The following is a 14,387-nucleotide window of genomic DNA, read 5'->3' on the forward strand; positions in this document are numbered from 1 at the left end:
AACGTCGCGGAAAGAAAATAAAAATACGCAAAGCACGCATTGTCAAATTCTCTCAAAGTTATTTGAGAAAATTCAAGGGTCACGAAAATTCGCGTTATAAAATTCAAGCCAATTTATTCGCCAAACTTTATTCTCGAAATATCACCCGGTTGTAAAGCTTGCAGGGCTTTTTTACTGACGATCATTAACACGCAACGCAATAACCGATTTTGCGTTGCAATGAACAAAAAAGGATCGACAAACAGCGCAAAATGGTTACAGCATTTATCTAGTCAGCGTAACAAATGAAATTTTTCACAGTGTAATCCCAGGGTCGACGACATCAAACCTTACTAATTGCAAGATCGCTCAAATATATCAAGGGCACCAAAACCACTGTCCATCGGTGTATACTTGAGGCTCTTCTAGTCGTAAAATATGTTCAAACGGATAAAAAATAAAAAAAATAAAAATATCGGATCATTTTTCATGAACCTGATTTTCAGGGTAACGGCAAAAATTGACGAAATCTCGTCCCGGACTTCCTTCCGTGTTTCGCAACTCACGGAGGCTGAATTTTCCTCGATTTGAAAAAAATTCACACGCCGTGCGGAAAGATCGTCGATCGCGCCTCCAAGTGGCGGTTCTCGGCGAGCCGTTTGTACGCAGAAACACGACGCGGGCTCTCATTCAGAGTTGACCCGTTGAGCGAGTTGTACGGTAGTGCGGTGAAATCGCTCGCCCCGGGTTGAACGACTCCTGTCGGTGCGGTATTTCGAAAATTTTTCGGTTAAAAAAAAAACCGCGATCGAATTCGGTGAAACGACATGTCGGTCTGATCCTCGTTCGATACCCCAAAAAATCGCGGATCCTGCGGTGGAACTGTTTTTAAAATTTTGTGCGTTTTTTTTTTCTCCGCTCCTCATCTTCGTACACGTCAGGTTTTAAAGAGTGAGTCGAAAAGGTGAGTCGGAATACAAATTCTCGATCATCGATCGTGGCGAAAATCCGGGGATTTTGAATTTTTGAAAGAATCGGTGCTTTTCGTTATTTAATTTATTTAAATACTTGCCGGTCTTGGTGAGAATGATTTTTATAAAATTTTTCTTTGGAATCTAAATGACGCTCGATAATTTTCTTCACACTTTTCTCCGCTCCTGATATCTTTTGCACCCTGCATGGGAAAAAGAAACTCTGCCCTTTCACATCGGCCACCACTAACACCACGTGTTGCTATTGATTTTCGCGCGCGCCACGCCGAGAGAGAGAGAAAGAGAGGGAGAGAGTGAAAGAGAGTGAGAGGGAGAGAGAAATACTCTCGTAGCAGCTACGCCTAGGGGATGAAAGTGGGGGTTTTCTGAGCGGTCGTAGAACGCCCGTTCTTGTAATACGATGCTTAAATTTCGATACCCGAGCACATATTTGCTCGCTTATATTCTCATTTAACTTTTCAACAATCCGAAACAACGATCGTACAGGTCTGTACATCGTTTCTATTTTTACTATTCCACTTGAACAGGATTCGAAATTATCCGGAAATTTTTATAAAAAAATATTCTTCATCCCGTCATCGTCGATTTTCTAACTTTACTTGATGATAATTTTACATTGTAAATTGCGCCTCTCACGAATCGCGTTTATTCCTGTTCACAGGATTAGACATTCTTTTTTTTTTTTTCTCTTCGAGTTTTGAAATCAAATTTCGGAGAAATTATCATTTTCAAATTATTCTCGTCAATTTTTCGGATGAAATGTACGCTTTTTTTTTACTTCGATTCTATCGGTCCGAAAATGCAAAACAACTTTATTTTGGCTTGTAATAATCGTCAAATTTTTCGCAGGGATTTAGGAAGAAAAAAATATTTCTCGTTTTGACCGACTCCATTTTTAATCCATTTCATTCCAGAGTAATCTGTTGTTAATTATTAATCATCGTTTCCTGCAATTTGAAACCGTCTTATCAAAAACTTGGATAATTATATTTAAAAACGGAAACGAAACGACGTAAAACGTATTTAAGATGTTTGTTTGCTCTTTCCGGAAGTCCTGAAATCAATTTATCGATTATCTTTAGCGAGGTACAAAATTCCATCATCAAACAATTCGTGAAATCTTTCAAGTTAAAGGTTTTCGAATTAATTATGTTTTCACTTTTTTCATGAATAAAAAAAATCTGGACGATTCTGTATTATCTAGTGAAAATACAAATCGATATTCCTGTCAATTTGTAATTTGTCAGAGTTTTTCCGAATCAATAACGCGCAGGCATGTTGTGTAAGTAACAAAGTCTATAGACAATTTTTTTTACGGATTACAGGCAGAAAATAATACTGTGACAACATTCACGGTTGTGTTTGATAAGTTAGCGTAACGCAGCAACCTGCGGACGAATCGTGTCGTCTCAAGATCAATATAAGGGATGATGCAATATTCAAATAACTTGCTGTATAGTTACACCCAGCAACGTGTCGTAGATTTTTTCGCTTCCCACTCTTTTATACAGTTAATAAGTACAACGCCACGTGCGAGATTCGTGAAATATGACAACTTGAGTTAAAAGTTTCTAAAAGTTTGTGAAAACTTGTCTCAATTTTGCAGACGATTTTTTTTTTTATCTTAAACCGTGTCTCTATATTTTCGTTGCTTTTCAAATTGCACATTTTGGTTATTGGCTTTAACAGATTTATTCAAAAGATGAATATATTATATCGGAAAGACTGAGAGAAAGTTTTTTCAAGGACTAACAATTACAGGAAGACTGAGAAAAATTTCATCTTTTTTAAGTTACGAGAAAATTTTTAGTAAAATAGGTACAGTTGTATTATTTTTTTGAGTATTGTTGGTATTACGAGAAAATTACGTCTTAGTAGTAAATATATTTGGAGTAATTATATTCGTTGATCCCACATTTTCTACGATTTTTTTTCCGAATTTTGTATTTTATTGTTGAGAAATTGGAACATTTCGTACAAATTTTTAAACATGCATGGTTTCTCATAAAAACTTGTAGATTTTTACAGCGAAAAATGTACAAGATATTACTATTTGAAATAAAATTAACGAATCCTCATGGAAAATTATGCATGTTCACAATTTTATACAAAATAATACCCAGTGTTTCAATTTCCGTAACAATTCGTAGTCGTAGAAATTTTCACCAGGGCTAGGACAGCTAGAAATTCCTCTCTATCACTGGTGAAAATAAGTTCCAAGGCAAACGAAAATAAATTTTAGATCATTGAAAATTTTTGTAAATTTTGTAAATTTTTTGTAAATTGTAAATTTTTTGTTCAAAGATCATAAAACGTCGTTAAAAATCGTACGACAATATGGGAAATCATTGGAAATAATAGTATTTTGCATGGAAAATTACAAATCTCTGCAACAATTTATAAAAATCTACAATTTTCTATGAAAAATAATAACAATTTTGTATCCAGATAACGGATAGTAAATTGTTTTTATCGCAGTATTCTAAGAATTTCGCTGAAAAGTACAAATTTTTACGATCTCCATGAATTCTCATAAAAGAATACGATTTTTTTCGTAAAAACGCGATGACCGACAATTTTGGAATTCGATTTAGATCGACGAGACGATGAATATTTCCGAAAAAGTATGAAAGAGTACAATTGAACCACCACTAGATGTCGCCTTTCTTTCACAAGAAAAAAACTTATTGCAAAGAAGTTGAAGATTTTTTTAACTCACCTTGTCTCGATAGGCGAGTCTTATGAAAAAAGTAACATTTGTTATTCCGCTAAACTCCGTGAGTTTCACGATATTCTACAACAAATTATATCCATTTGAAATATTGTTATTAGAAAAACGATCGCGTAAATGCGAGTGATTTTAAAATTATCTACAAAATACGACGATAATCTACAAAACATATTTCACTACAATCCGTAAATCTCGAAATCATTCGGACTTAAACTTGAGACGTGAAATGATCGATGATTCGAAAAGCTTCCCTTTAATCGGTGGGCGAAGAAAATATGCTGTAGGCAAAATCTGCGTCAGCTGAAGCCTTAAATGTTGGAATACCATTCACCTCGTGGAATTAGGGAGGTTTGATTTTCTTATCGAGAATTCTAGCTGACGAACGGCCGAGCCGATGCGAAAGCCGGTGAATTGCTAGCTGAAAGAAATTCTTCGGTCAATTATTCGACAAATCGTCAATTAGATGCAACACTGCGAGCCCCATTGAACGGTTAACTAACAAACGGCTCAAACCGGCACGCCAACTACAACTAATCGTAAGTTCGCCTGGCTACCGCGTTTCTTCTCTCAAGCCCCGCACAAACGGGAACCCGACCGGGAATAAGAAATTCGAGATCCCTCAGGAGGGAGGAAATCCTATCCCATCGTGATGCGGGACTGCCGTAATTCGTTCTTTCCCTCTTTCCTTCACACCGCAAACAAAACCAAATTTCACCTTTCGTAGTCGGATTGAACTTTGTGCTCGAATCCTTGTTCCAATAATTTGTAATATCGGATTGTAGGTAAAACCTTCGGAGCACCGAGCATTCCATCCATCGACGAAATGGTTTAGCGCAAAAGAAAAGAAACCTCATCAGCTTGAATTATTATTCTCATTCGGACGAGTTGACGTAATTTTAGCAAATGCAAAAAAAAAAAAAATTAACACCACTTTTATTACCTTTTTTAAGATCAGCAAGTATTCGCACGTTTCATTCGGCTCGTTATTACTTAACCAGTATTTATTCATTTCGATGCCAAATTTATTTTGTTACTTTTTACAATTTTAACTATCGTTTCGGTTCACAGCTACTCACGTTATCAAACCCGTACAATATTATTGCACATCGGTAATGGTAGTAAAAGATTTCTATTATCTCTATACGACAGTTGAAAAGCTAAAATTAGCGTTACAAAATCAACGTTTGTCTCCATCAATTGATAAATATTCGCAACCTTTTAGCGTACAGTTTGTCTGATGTTGTAATTGCAAGAAAGATTCATAAATTACTGTTACTATGTATGAATCTTTGTTGCAATAACATATTTGTCGTACATATTTACTCGAAGTCACTGCATAGGATCGAAAAGATGTCATTTGCCGAGCGTCATTGCAATTCCCAGAGGCTCTGGCATAAGTATAGTGTGAGAAACCCGTTCTACAAAATTACATATGCAGCAACTCGCAAATGACTTTGAAGTTTGTATCGTCTTAAAGCGCCATTGCAGCGATTTGGATTCAGCATCGGAAGGTCGATAAGATTTTAGGAACGTAAAATGCGATCGAGTCGCGCTTTGATCGGGTCAGTTTTACAGCCAATTGTCCAATCCAATTAGGCTTATATGCACGTTGTCGCAAATCTACGTTACGTCGCTTTGAATCAATTGGCGAGCAATAATTATGTTCGACACTCTGGGTCGATGACGTTTATGCCTTCGTAATTGAATCAAGTGTCGATAATATCACAGCTTAAACGACGCAAGTCGCGTCGCGACGGGGATTTTATTTATCCCGGGTCATATAGCTCGACCTTTTCGGAATGTTAACGCATTTTCGAGTCTCAGTTGCGGACGAGTCGTAAATAATTAGCCGAGAATGATTTCTTTTCGAGATTCACGACTTGCCTGGATCCAGATAATTTAAGGATGTACCGGCTACATTGAGAGAAATTTTTAGTTCCGGTTCTCAACTATTTTCATTTTTTACCACGATCGAAAAATATCGTTCTAGGTAGAGAATGAAAATTAGTTTTCTAGCCGTTACCGGAAAGTCTAGTATCCGTTACTGTTCTTTCTCATTACGATCGCTGTTGCTAGATTTTCTTGCAACCGTTGCGAAAATTTGAGAATAAATTGACGTTAAAGCCTTGTTTGACTAAAAAAGTAGAGTAAAACTCAGAAACTGATTTTGCGTTGCAATAACCGAAAAAGGATCGACGATAGCGCGAAATGTTTACGCGTAATGAAATGATTTCGTTGATTTTTCTAAATACACATGAATTTTTCAAGAATTTTCTCAATGTTTTGAAATTTCCGTTTTCCAATGGGTCACAATTGTTGTTACCCAACTTTTGTTATCTCTATCACCATACAGTGATAAGAGTGTAATGACCAGTTTACGCCGAGTCACTGCCGGTTGAAATTATCATCTCTACAACGTGTTCATAATGTTGACGAACAAATTAGCAACGAATGTCTGATTGTTGCAGCGGAGTCTAATGAAAGCTTCAGAGTGCTAATTGCAAGATTGCGACGGCATGCGAAGTTCATATTTAGGAACATTAAAGAGCCGTTAAACAGCGTTTCATTCGATTCCTTGTAAATACTTCGTCCTCATTTTTGTCAAAATATGAGCAGTGAAAACAACTTTTGATTACACGGGTCTGCAAAACGTATTTTATTTTAGCTACATGGGACTTTCTTGAAAACGAAATGGAAACGTAGCATCTCATTCTCCGTAACGTATAAGAAAAGAAAGGAGAGTCAGAAAAATCCTCGGATCAATATGATACCGAACTAAATCGGTACCTAATGAATTAGTTTGTCCAAATAGCAAAGCTCGAGGGCTCATTGCAGGGTATTTTGTGTTCCAATCAAGCTTCTTCTTGTAATCTCACCGCGAGTCACTTTGGCGTCCAATTTGTTCTTTCATGGAATCGAGAAACAGGACGCCTACCTTGAAATTAATTGAAGATTCTCTTGAGAATCATGTGACGTCAAAAACTCCGATTCTGAGCAGACGGAGAGAATAAAATTGTTGAAAATAATGTTATAGTTCCTTTATCTTAACATTTCTTCTTACCTCAGGAGTATTTTTGTGCTCGCAGAGATGCAAAGCTCCTGAAATCGTAAATCTTTATCGTGACAAACATGAGGGCTTAAATCATAACCATGCCTGTAACAAGTTCTGCGAAATTCACCATTTGTTATCCCTCCAACTGAATCAAGCATTAGAAAACGTACCATTTTCGAAATTTTCAACATGGTCACCAGAAGAAATTCTACCGCAAAGGTACCAGTTAGGAAAAATATAAAATTATATAACAGGATAGGTGATTTTTTTTTTTTACCTCGCTGTTAAAAGCTGGCATTGAAAAGCAGACGAAAACGGATTAAAGAGCGAAGAAGCGAGAGCTGGGTCGATAGAAGTCGAAGCTGTTATTCAGACGCTGTTCCCGAGATTGCTTTCATTTTATCAACTTCGAGATAAATTGATGTTACTTGTTTTATCTCACGTATAAACGCTCCATCCCTTTTCTTCCGAGATACGAAGACCTTCGCTAGGCAGGGGATCCATTATTCAGCACCCTGATACTGCAAAGCAAATCCAGAAACGCTAGGCAGCACTCACGCAGTCAAATAACGAATAGCAAAGTGTCTATTTTCACGGCTCTTTTCTTGAAAATTATCCAAACACCAGAGTCGCTGATTTACTTGTTGTGAAAATGATCTTCAATCATTGTTTCCAAAAAAAAAAGCATAAGAATATGGTTCCAGACATGTTTTAATACTCGTTTCGCGATCGTGTACTTGTTGCAAATTAATGACAGATCTGGCTATTAGATCAGTTTAAAAAGTGGTTGAAGCCTACTCGAGTTATCGTCAATAATCGAATTTTGTAAACCACCTTAAAAACGAATGCAAGTGAAATCGAAAAACTTTCGTTGCTACTCTTTTATCTATTCAGAAACATCGTAGATTTGCATATCCAAAGACCTAAAGATCAAGTTAAACAAGTATGTAAATGTCACAGATGTGTTAACATGCCTGCAGTCATTTTCGATACATCGACACCGTTTTCAGTATTATTGAATATCCAACGCCCACTAATGACACTGACTTTAGAGGCTCTTGGGCGATCAATCCCAGGAGCGAGCGGATTATCACGCCATTCTGCGAGTCGGGTGATAATTGGATACAGAATCGTTGTTGGAGGCTGAAGTGCTTGACTAACTTCTCGTAGCGTGAATAGTGTACACAATGCGAGAGCGATGACTCTGATGGTAATTGATTATCTTCTATTCAACTGCCGGGATGTTATATCTCTCTACGCGTCGCTTTTGAAACGCCACACATGGAGACGTTCGTTAAAAGCTCCTAAGCGATCACCGAATTACGTCAAACACACTCTGACTTCGGGCGTTACATGTACCTGAGACGACTGAAACTAGGGTTATGTTTAAGAATTTATTTCGTATACAAAACTGAAGTTTATTGAACAATCATCACGTATCTTTTAAACTATGACATTTTATCTATGTCGTGTGAAAATTTGGTTCAAAAATTTCAAACGGTATAAAAAATTACAGCCGTTTTCCTGGGACGTGTTTTTGTCGATAGCGTTTGCGGTACCAGACGTGCCTCTGCCATTTTTGATCTGAAGAAGGGAACAAAAAATTTTTCTTAAAGCAGATAGATAAAACTAGTACTTGTCGAGTCGGAATTTCAAAGTTGAATTTCTTCCGACCATAGCAGTCTCCGGAATAAAATAGGCGATTTTTCGCCTCAAAATTTTTCGGTACTTGTGATGAAAAAGAAGAAAAAAAACTTTGCCAGGTATCGAAAAAACTGCTCGATAACTACTAGATTATTGCGTGAAACGTAACTGTGCAAAACTAGATCCCGATCGGTCCAGTAGTGGCGGAGATGTTTCTGGTACCGATTTTGAAAACACTGTTTCAAGAAAAACGCGTTTACAGTTTTGAGTAGAGTTTACACTGACAATAAAATAACTGGTTTATTTCAAACTCACATGAAATCGTCGATTCCTGGGCCATATGACGGATCTTCCCGAGATGTCGACGCTTCCATTAGATCTTTTCTTTGCCGTATCAACCTGATCCTTCCTTCTTTTGATGCCCTTTTCGCTGCTCACCCGGTCGGTTACAAAACGCTGTAACTTCGTCATCACTGCGAATATCCTTATGAAATTTCCAGGTTATACACTCGAAGGATATTACTTTCGAATGGGCACCTTTTTAAAAAATCGATTCTCTTGACCTGCCCAGGTGTATGCAACCCCTTAACTACACTTTAAACTTGTATTAAGCGTTGTCTCACCTGTCTCTCTACATTCAATTGTTCCAGGAATGTCGAGACCGGGAAGCATCAAGGATGGGGAAAAGGGACCCTACGATCCCGTTCCCACTTCCGCCGACGGAGGTGGCGACGAGATCAAGCTCGAGGCGAAGATGTCTCTTCTGAACGGAGTCACCGTGATCGTTGGATCGATCATTGGCTCCGGCATCTTCGTCAGTCCAGCTGGAGTGCTCAAATACACTGGAAGCGTGAACGCAAGTTTACTAGTCTGGACTGCTTCCGGTCTTTTCTCCATGGTGGGTGTATTTGGCTACAAATATGCTTTCATGAACCTTCGAACGCGAATAGTGCAGATAAAATAGTTCCATGATCATCACTACGAACATGAGACTGGTTAGGAAACGAGTATTTCATGTTGTACAAATGGTTGCAATGTACGAAGCAATATTGTCGAAACTTCGGATAACAATATCTTGTCGAATCAGCCAGATACGAATATCGTATAATGATTTTACGGTGGGATAAGATCATACAGTCTTGAAATTGAATCAGACCAAATGATACAAGTGCAGGCTGGTTAAACATCCGATTACGAATCTCGTCCACTTATCAATTGCTCGATAGCCGCTTTTAGCTACCTACCAATAACTTTCGTTTAACTACACGAGTTATGCGCGATGACCTGTGGATACGGAGGATTGATAAAGCGTCACAAATTTTCAGGTTGGCGCTTATTGCTACGCTGAGCTGGGATGTATGATAAAAAAATCCGGTGCCGATTACGCCTACATCATGCAGACTTTTGGCCCGTTCTTGGCCTTCGTTAGACTCTGGATCGAGTGCATGATCGTCAGGCCTTGCAGCCAGGCTATAGTGGCCCTGACCTTCAGCACTTACGTCCTGAAGCCCATATTTCCGGACTGTGATGCACCGGCCGACGCAGCTCGCCTGCTTGCAGTGTGCTGCATCTGTAAGTATCTACGACCAGTTTCGAACCTCGGTGTTAATTTCACCCGCGCCACATTTCGTACACACCGCAATTTCCGCGTCATCTTCGATTCCATCGGCGAATAGAACTCGGGTTTCATTCCAGCAGTCTTGTTTGATCCTATGAGGCTCCAACCTCTGACATGGGTTCACTGTTCGCTACTGAACTACCTTGCTGAGGTTCTTGCTTCGTTACGTTCCCTTTAGTATTGATCTGGTCTTTAAATAACTCCTTGCGTATCTCTGCTTCGAAGATTTATCGACATTTTCCACCAGTCTCAAGTCACTACGTCACACTTTACACCTTGCCTCGCTGCGTGGTAACCGTGACGTAGTACGTGATGCAATGGTCTCCTTGTTCCCGACAATATGTAATCTAATGTCAAGTTCACTCTAGATTAATACAAGCTCCAGACGATCATTGAACTCGGACTACTTGCATGAGTTTGGACCTCATTCCTAAGGTGAACGTTCCAATTCTTGACCACTGATATCAAATTTTAAAATTGGACAATATTATTTTTATAACGTTCATTCAAGTCAGTAGTGTATAATGTTATATATTCCCTGTTGAGAAGTCGGTAGAACTACTTTAGGATTTGAAATTCGTAAATCAGCCCATGGACTCGATGTGAGTAGCGGGTAAGTGCTTTCTGAAGTAAAGAGATTAACAAATTGATCGTTTTTCAAGCGCTTCTCATCTTTAAGCAGTCTTCAAAGAAGGTCTCAGCCTATCGACTGACTTTTAAGCTGACTCAAGCTCGTCTTGAACGTAAGAAGTGACTGCGAATACCGGTTATATGATCGAAATCGAGTACTTTACAATGACTTCGCTACATCGTGGTTGTTTTTTTTTACACCCTACTTACGGTCCAGTAGCATTTTCAATCACTCGTTCTTTATCACCGATATTGAAAAGATGTTCTCAGAAATACAGTGACTCGATATTTTCCAAAACAGCCTTCATTTCTTTTAGATTAAACCGTGTGTGTTGGAAAATATTCCTGCGTACTTTTCATCCAGTGAAAAGACACCTTCGTGATGGTAGAATGTGGAACGGTTTTCACTGCAACGTCAAAAGAACGAACCAAGAAAACTGTGCCAAGGAAATACTTGACGAATCACAAACATTTCCTATACATTCTGCGTTTGAAAGCTTACCACAGAGCAACGGCGAGACAAAAGATCGACGTTAGCTACTCTCCGGAGAAATTAGACCGCTAATTACTTCCTTTGGTAAGTCCATAGTCGTCTGGTTGTTAGCAACCTGGTGGTCGATACAGCCGTGGACTTGGGGTTAGCTCACTCGTTGGTTTTCCGCCTTGGCATCGAGCCAAGAAAGAAAAACCACCATCGAAAGAGGCTTTCAGCAATCGAAGCCTGCCTGGTCAGGTTCAGCTAAACCTGCGTGACCACTGCTGGAAGCAAGATATCGAGCAGTGAGTGTTTGCCATCGAATGTTCCCTAAAATGGTCAAATGGAAAGAGCAGTGAGGGTAAAAGAACACACTGCGTGTAGTCGTCATCGTAGCTCGATCAGTACGAAAGTTCGAAGAAATCGAACTTGATCAAATCATGAACGTCACTATTGGAAACGAATGTCAGATACTCAGACCTTTAACCTTCGCTCGACTGTTTATTGATGACTTCATGTCGACTTACTGTCTGTGACCTGATATTCTGCACTAAGAGATTGCGCACGATTAAGAATGAATCTATGCGGATTTTCTATAGATCAAAATCCTAGTGGAGTCAATTTGGTGCCAAAAATAATTCGAGAATAAGTTTAGGGTGTACTGCTTTATGGAAAGCTGTGAAGGAAGACATCCTTCGGCAAATTGTATGATTGACGTTGGAGATACCAGTGTAAAGATTTCGAAGCTTTGTAGAATTGAGTAAGGAATATCCTCTGCCGTTTCGGAAACAGGACCAGAGTGACGATAAACGTACGTTATCTTTTCCAATGTGGGAAACAAGTTCGTTGTGGATCAGAGTCTTGGCAAACACTGAACGTCTGCAAACCGGTTACCGTTTTAGGACAATTGAAATCTATTTCGCTATTCAGGTCGATTGAGTTTTCGACAAGATCAATTGAATTCCGATCCGTACAGTGTCCTAATGCAGAATATGGTTGATTCTTAATGAGAAAACACGTTGACAGTGTCGTTGGTTTGAACCAAGTGTTTGTGGTATGGACTGATCGAGGACACTGACGATTCAAAATTAAATGAATGATTTTCGAGCCACGACAATTTAATCGGAAGAGAAGATTCCTCGCTTTTAGATTCTGTCTTTTGTTCACAATTGTGCCAGGTTTCTTCCAATGACTTTCAAGTGTGTTTGGGAGAAAATCCGCCATTCACCAGAAAGATTGGTCGTAAGAAAAGTAGACTACTACAAGGAACACTTGTTCAAATACTTGTTTGCTTGAAACAGTTGGGCAATCACATCTGTCCTGAACTTGTGCAGTATTACTCCATAGTCACGTGACTCTGACTTGGTGTAATTACGTAGCTCTTTTTTGAAGATCTTCGAATTTTCTTATTCACACGCGAATTGATCCACCCCATTAACCTTTTCTTGCACATATTTTTCCTGACATGCGATTCTCTTGAAATTTTGCATACATGGGTTCTTGGAGTCACCGATTATGAATCTTAACTCAAAATTCGAAAATTTAAAATGGCGGATCCAGTATGGCGGATGTAAATTCAAAAAGTTATGTGATTTTGATAAAACTTTATATTATACGGTTTTCGGGGTCACTGATTACGAATCTGAACTCGAAAATTTGAAAATTTAAAACAACGTATCCAATATGGCGGACAAACAAAAACAAGTAGAAATATTTTGAAAAAATTCAGTAAAATTTTTCGTCGTTTATCAAGTTTGTGTCAAAACTGACCTTCGGATAATCACGATAGATTAGCAGAAAGTCCTTTTTTTCGTGGAAAAGTAGGAATTTCGGCCATTTGTTCAGGTGTGCTACTTTTGTAATGTATAAATAAATAAATTTCATTTTTTTTTTTTTTTTTTTTTTTTTTTTCTAGTCTTGGAAATATTTCAGGGACCATTTGGAACCAAAAATGCAGTTTAATGAATAAAAAGCTGCGAACCAAAGAAACGGTTAATCCAAGGGTTAACCAGTAAACGAATGAAAGAACCGGCGCGGCAATTTTCTTGAAAAAATTCAACTCGTTCCCATTTACTGATCAGATTATTGACACGGTGGAATCAATGACGTCCGGCAGGCTGTCCATTTACGAGCAATCATATTTGGCCTTGATAGCCTTGGCGTAAGGCTTCCCAGTCTGACGCTTAGGTTCTTCTGCGAAAAAGATCGCCACGACAAAAGATCGTCTGACGCAACAACAATGAGAATCTCGCGAGACGGTGTTTCGCATCCTCGTTGTTCCTCCGGCCCTCCTAACTCTGGCCTTCCTCCTTTTCACGCTCAATGCTCGGCGACTCCCTGCAGAGGAGACGCTCGTCTTCTCTCAGATTATTAAATTACTTTAGATTACACTCGTGCCAAGATTGCCGTCAATAATGATCGCAGGCTAGTTGACCGTCTGGCGAATTCCTCCGTCCGAGACTCGAGGCCCTCCATCGGCAACTCGAAATTTCTTCTAACAAACGGACGCAACGAATCGGCAAACTGTGATAAATGAAATATCTTCCGGACAGCGAGAGAAATTTATAGTTATGTGTGGAATGCGGTCTTTGACTGAAAACTGATGGAAAAGTAAACAAACGGTATTGAATACTTTACGATAAGATATGAATCGGAAGAAAAATAAGCCGCTATGAAGATGATAAGAAAATTAAATTTGAATAATAATAATTAATTGTTTGAGCTGAACATTGTTTAACAAATTCTTGGGGAATGTTTTTATTTTGTCATGCGATATGAATTCGTTGATTTTTCTGAATACGCGTGAATTTTTAAAGAATTTTGTCATTGTCTTGAAATTTCCGTTTTCGAAAATTTTTAAAGACTGTATTTACGAAACTATTCGTTCAATTCCTCGGAAACTTCTGAAGTGTGATGTTAAACGTTTGTACAAAAACTGAAGTAGTTAGTATTGAGCAATCAACTTCATTCGCAACATATTTCACAAACCGATTGCTAAAACTCGGACGTATTTCCCCTGGCTGGATAAATTTTTATCTTAACAATGAAATGTGATGAAAAGAGAACGTCGTGACTAACGTGAACCACTTTTCTTCAAAGAAATGTTACCGAGTGGTCAAAACGCTCCGAGTATGAAATTATACCTATACGTATAACAATATTACTAACGCGTCACGTTCAACGGCCCTGATACTATTTCGAAACGGTCAATTGTTGCTTCACACGAGAATGTCGTGTGAGATACAACGTACAAAGTTTGTACGCAA

The 14,387-nt window shown here is 38.6% G+C and overlaps 1 protein-coding gene across 2 annotated transcripts in view; it reads left to right on the forward strand.

Moving 5' to 3' along the window:
* Positions 1-685: 685 nt before the first annotated feature.
* Positions 686-14,387, forward strand: part of LOC124186223 (Y+L amino acid transporter 2) — a 40,104-nt gene continuing 26,402 nt past the window's right edge. For both annotated transcript variants that reach the window (XM_046577735.1, XM_046577734.1), the window contains exons 1-3: positions 686-943; positions 9,049-9,296; positions 9,724-9,970. In XM_046577735.1, coding sequence (XP_046433691.1) covers positions 9,051-9,296; positions 9,724-9,970 — 493 coding nt within the window. In that variant the 5' untranslated portion in view covers positions 686-943; positions 9,049-9,050. The remainder of the gene's footprint in view (positions 944-9,048; positions 9,297-9,723; positions 9,971-14,387) is intronic.

The sequence above is a fragment of the Neodiprion fabricii genome, chromosome 7, assembly GCF_021155785.1.
Source record: "Neodiprion fabricii isolate iyNeoFabr1 chromosome 7, iyNeoFabr1.1, whole genome shotgun sequence".
Classification (NCBI taxonomy): domain Eukaryota; kingdom Metazoa; phylum Arthropoda; class Insecta; order Hymenoptera; family Diprionidae; genus Neodiprion; species Neodiprion fabricii.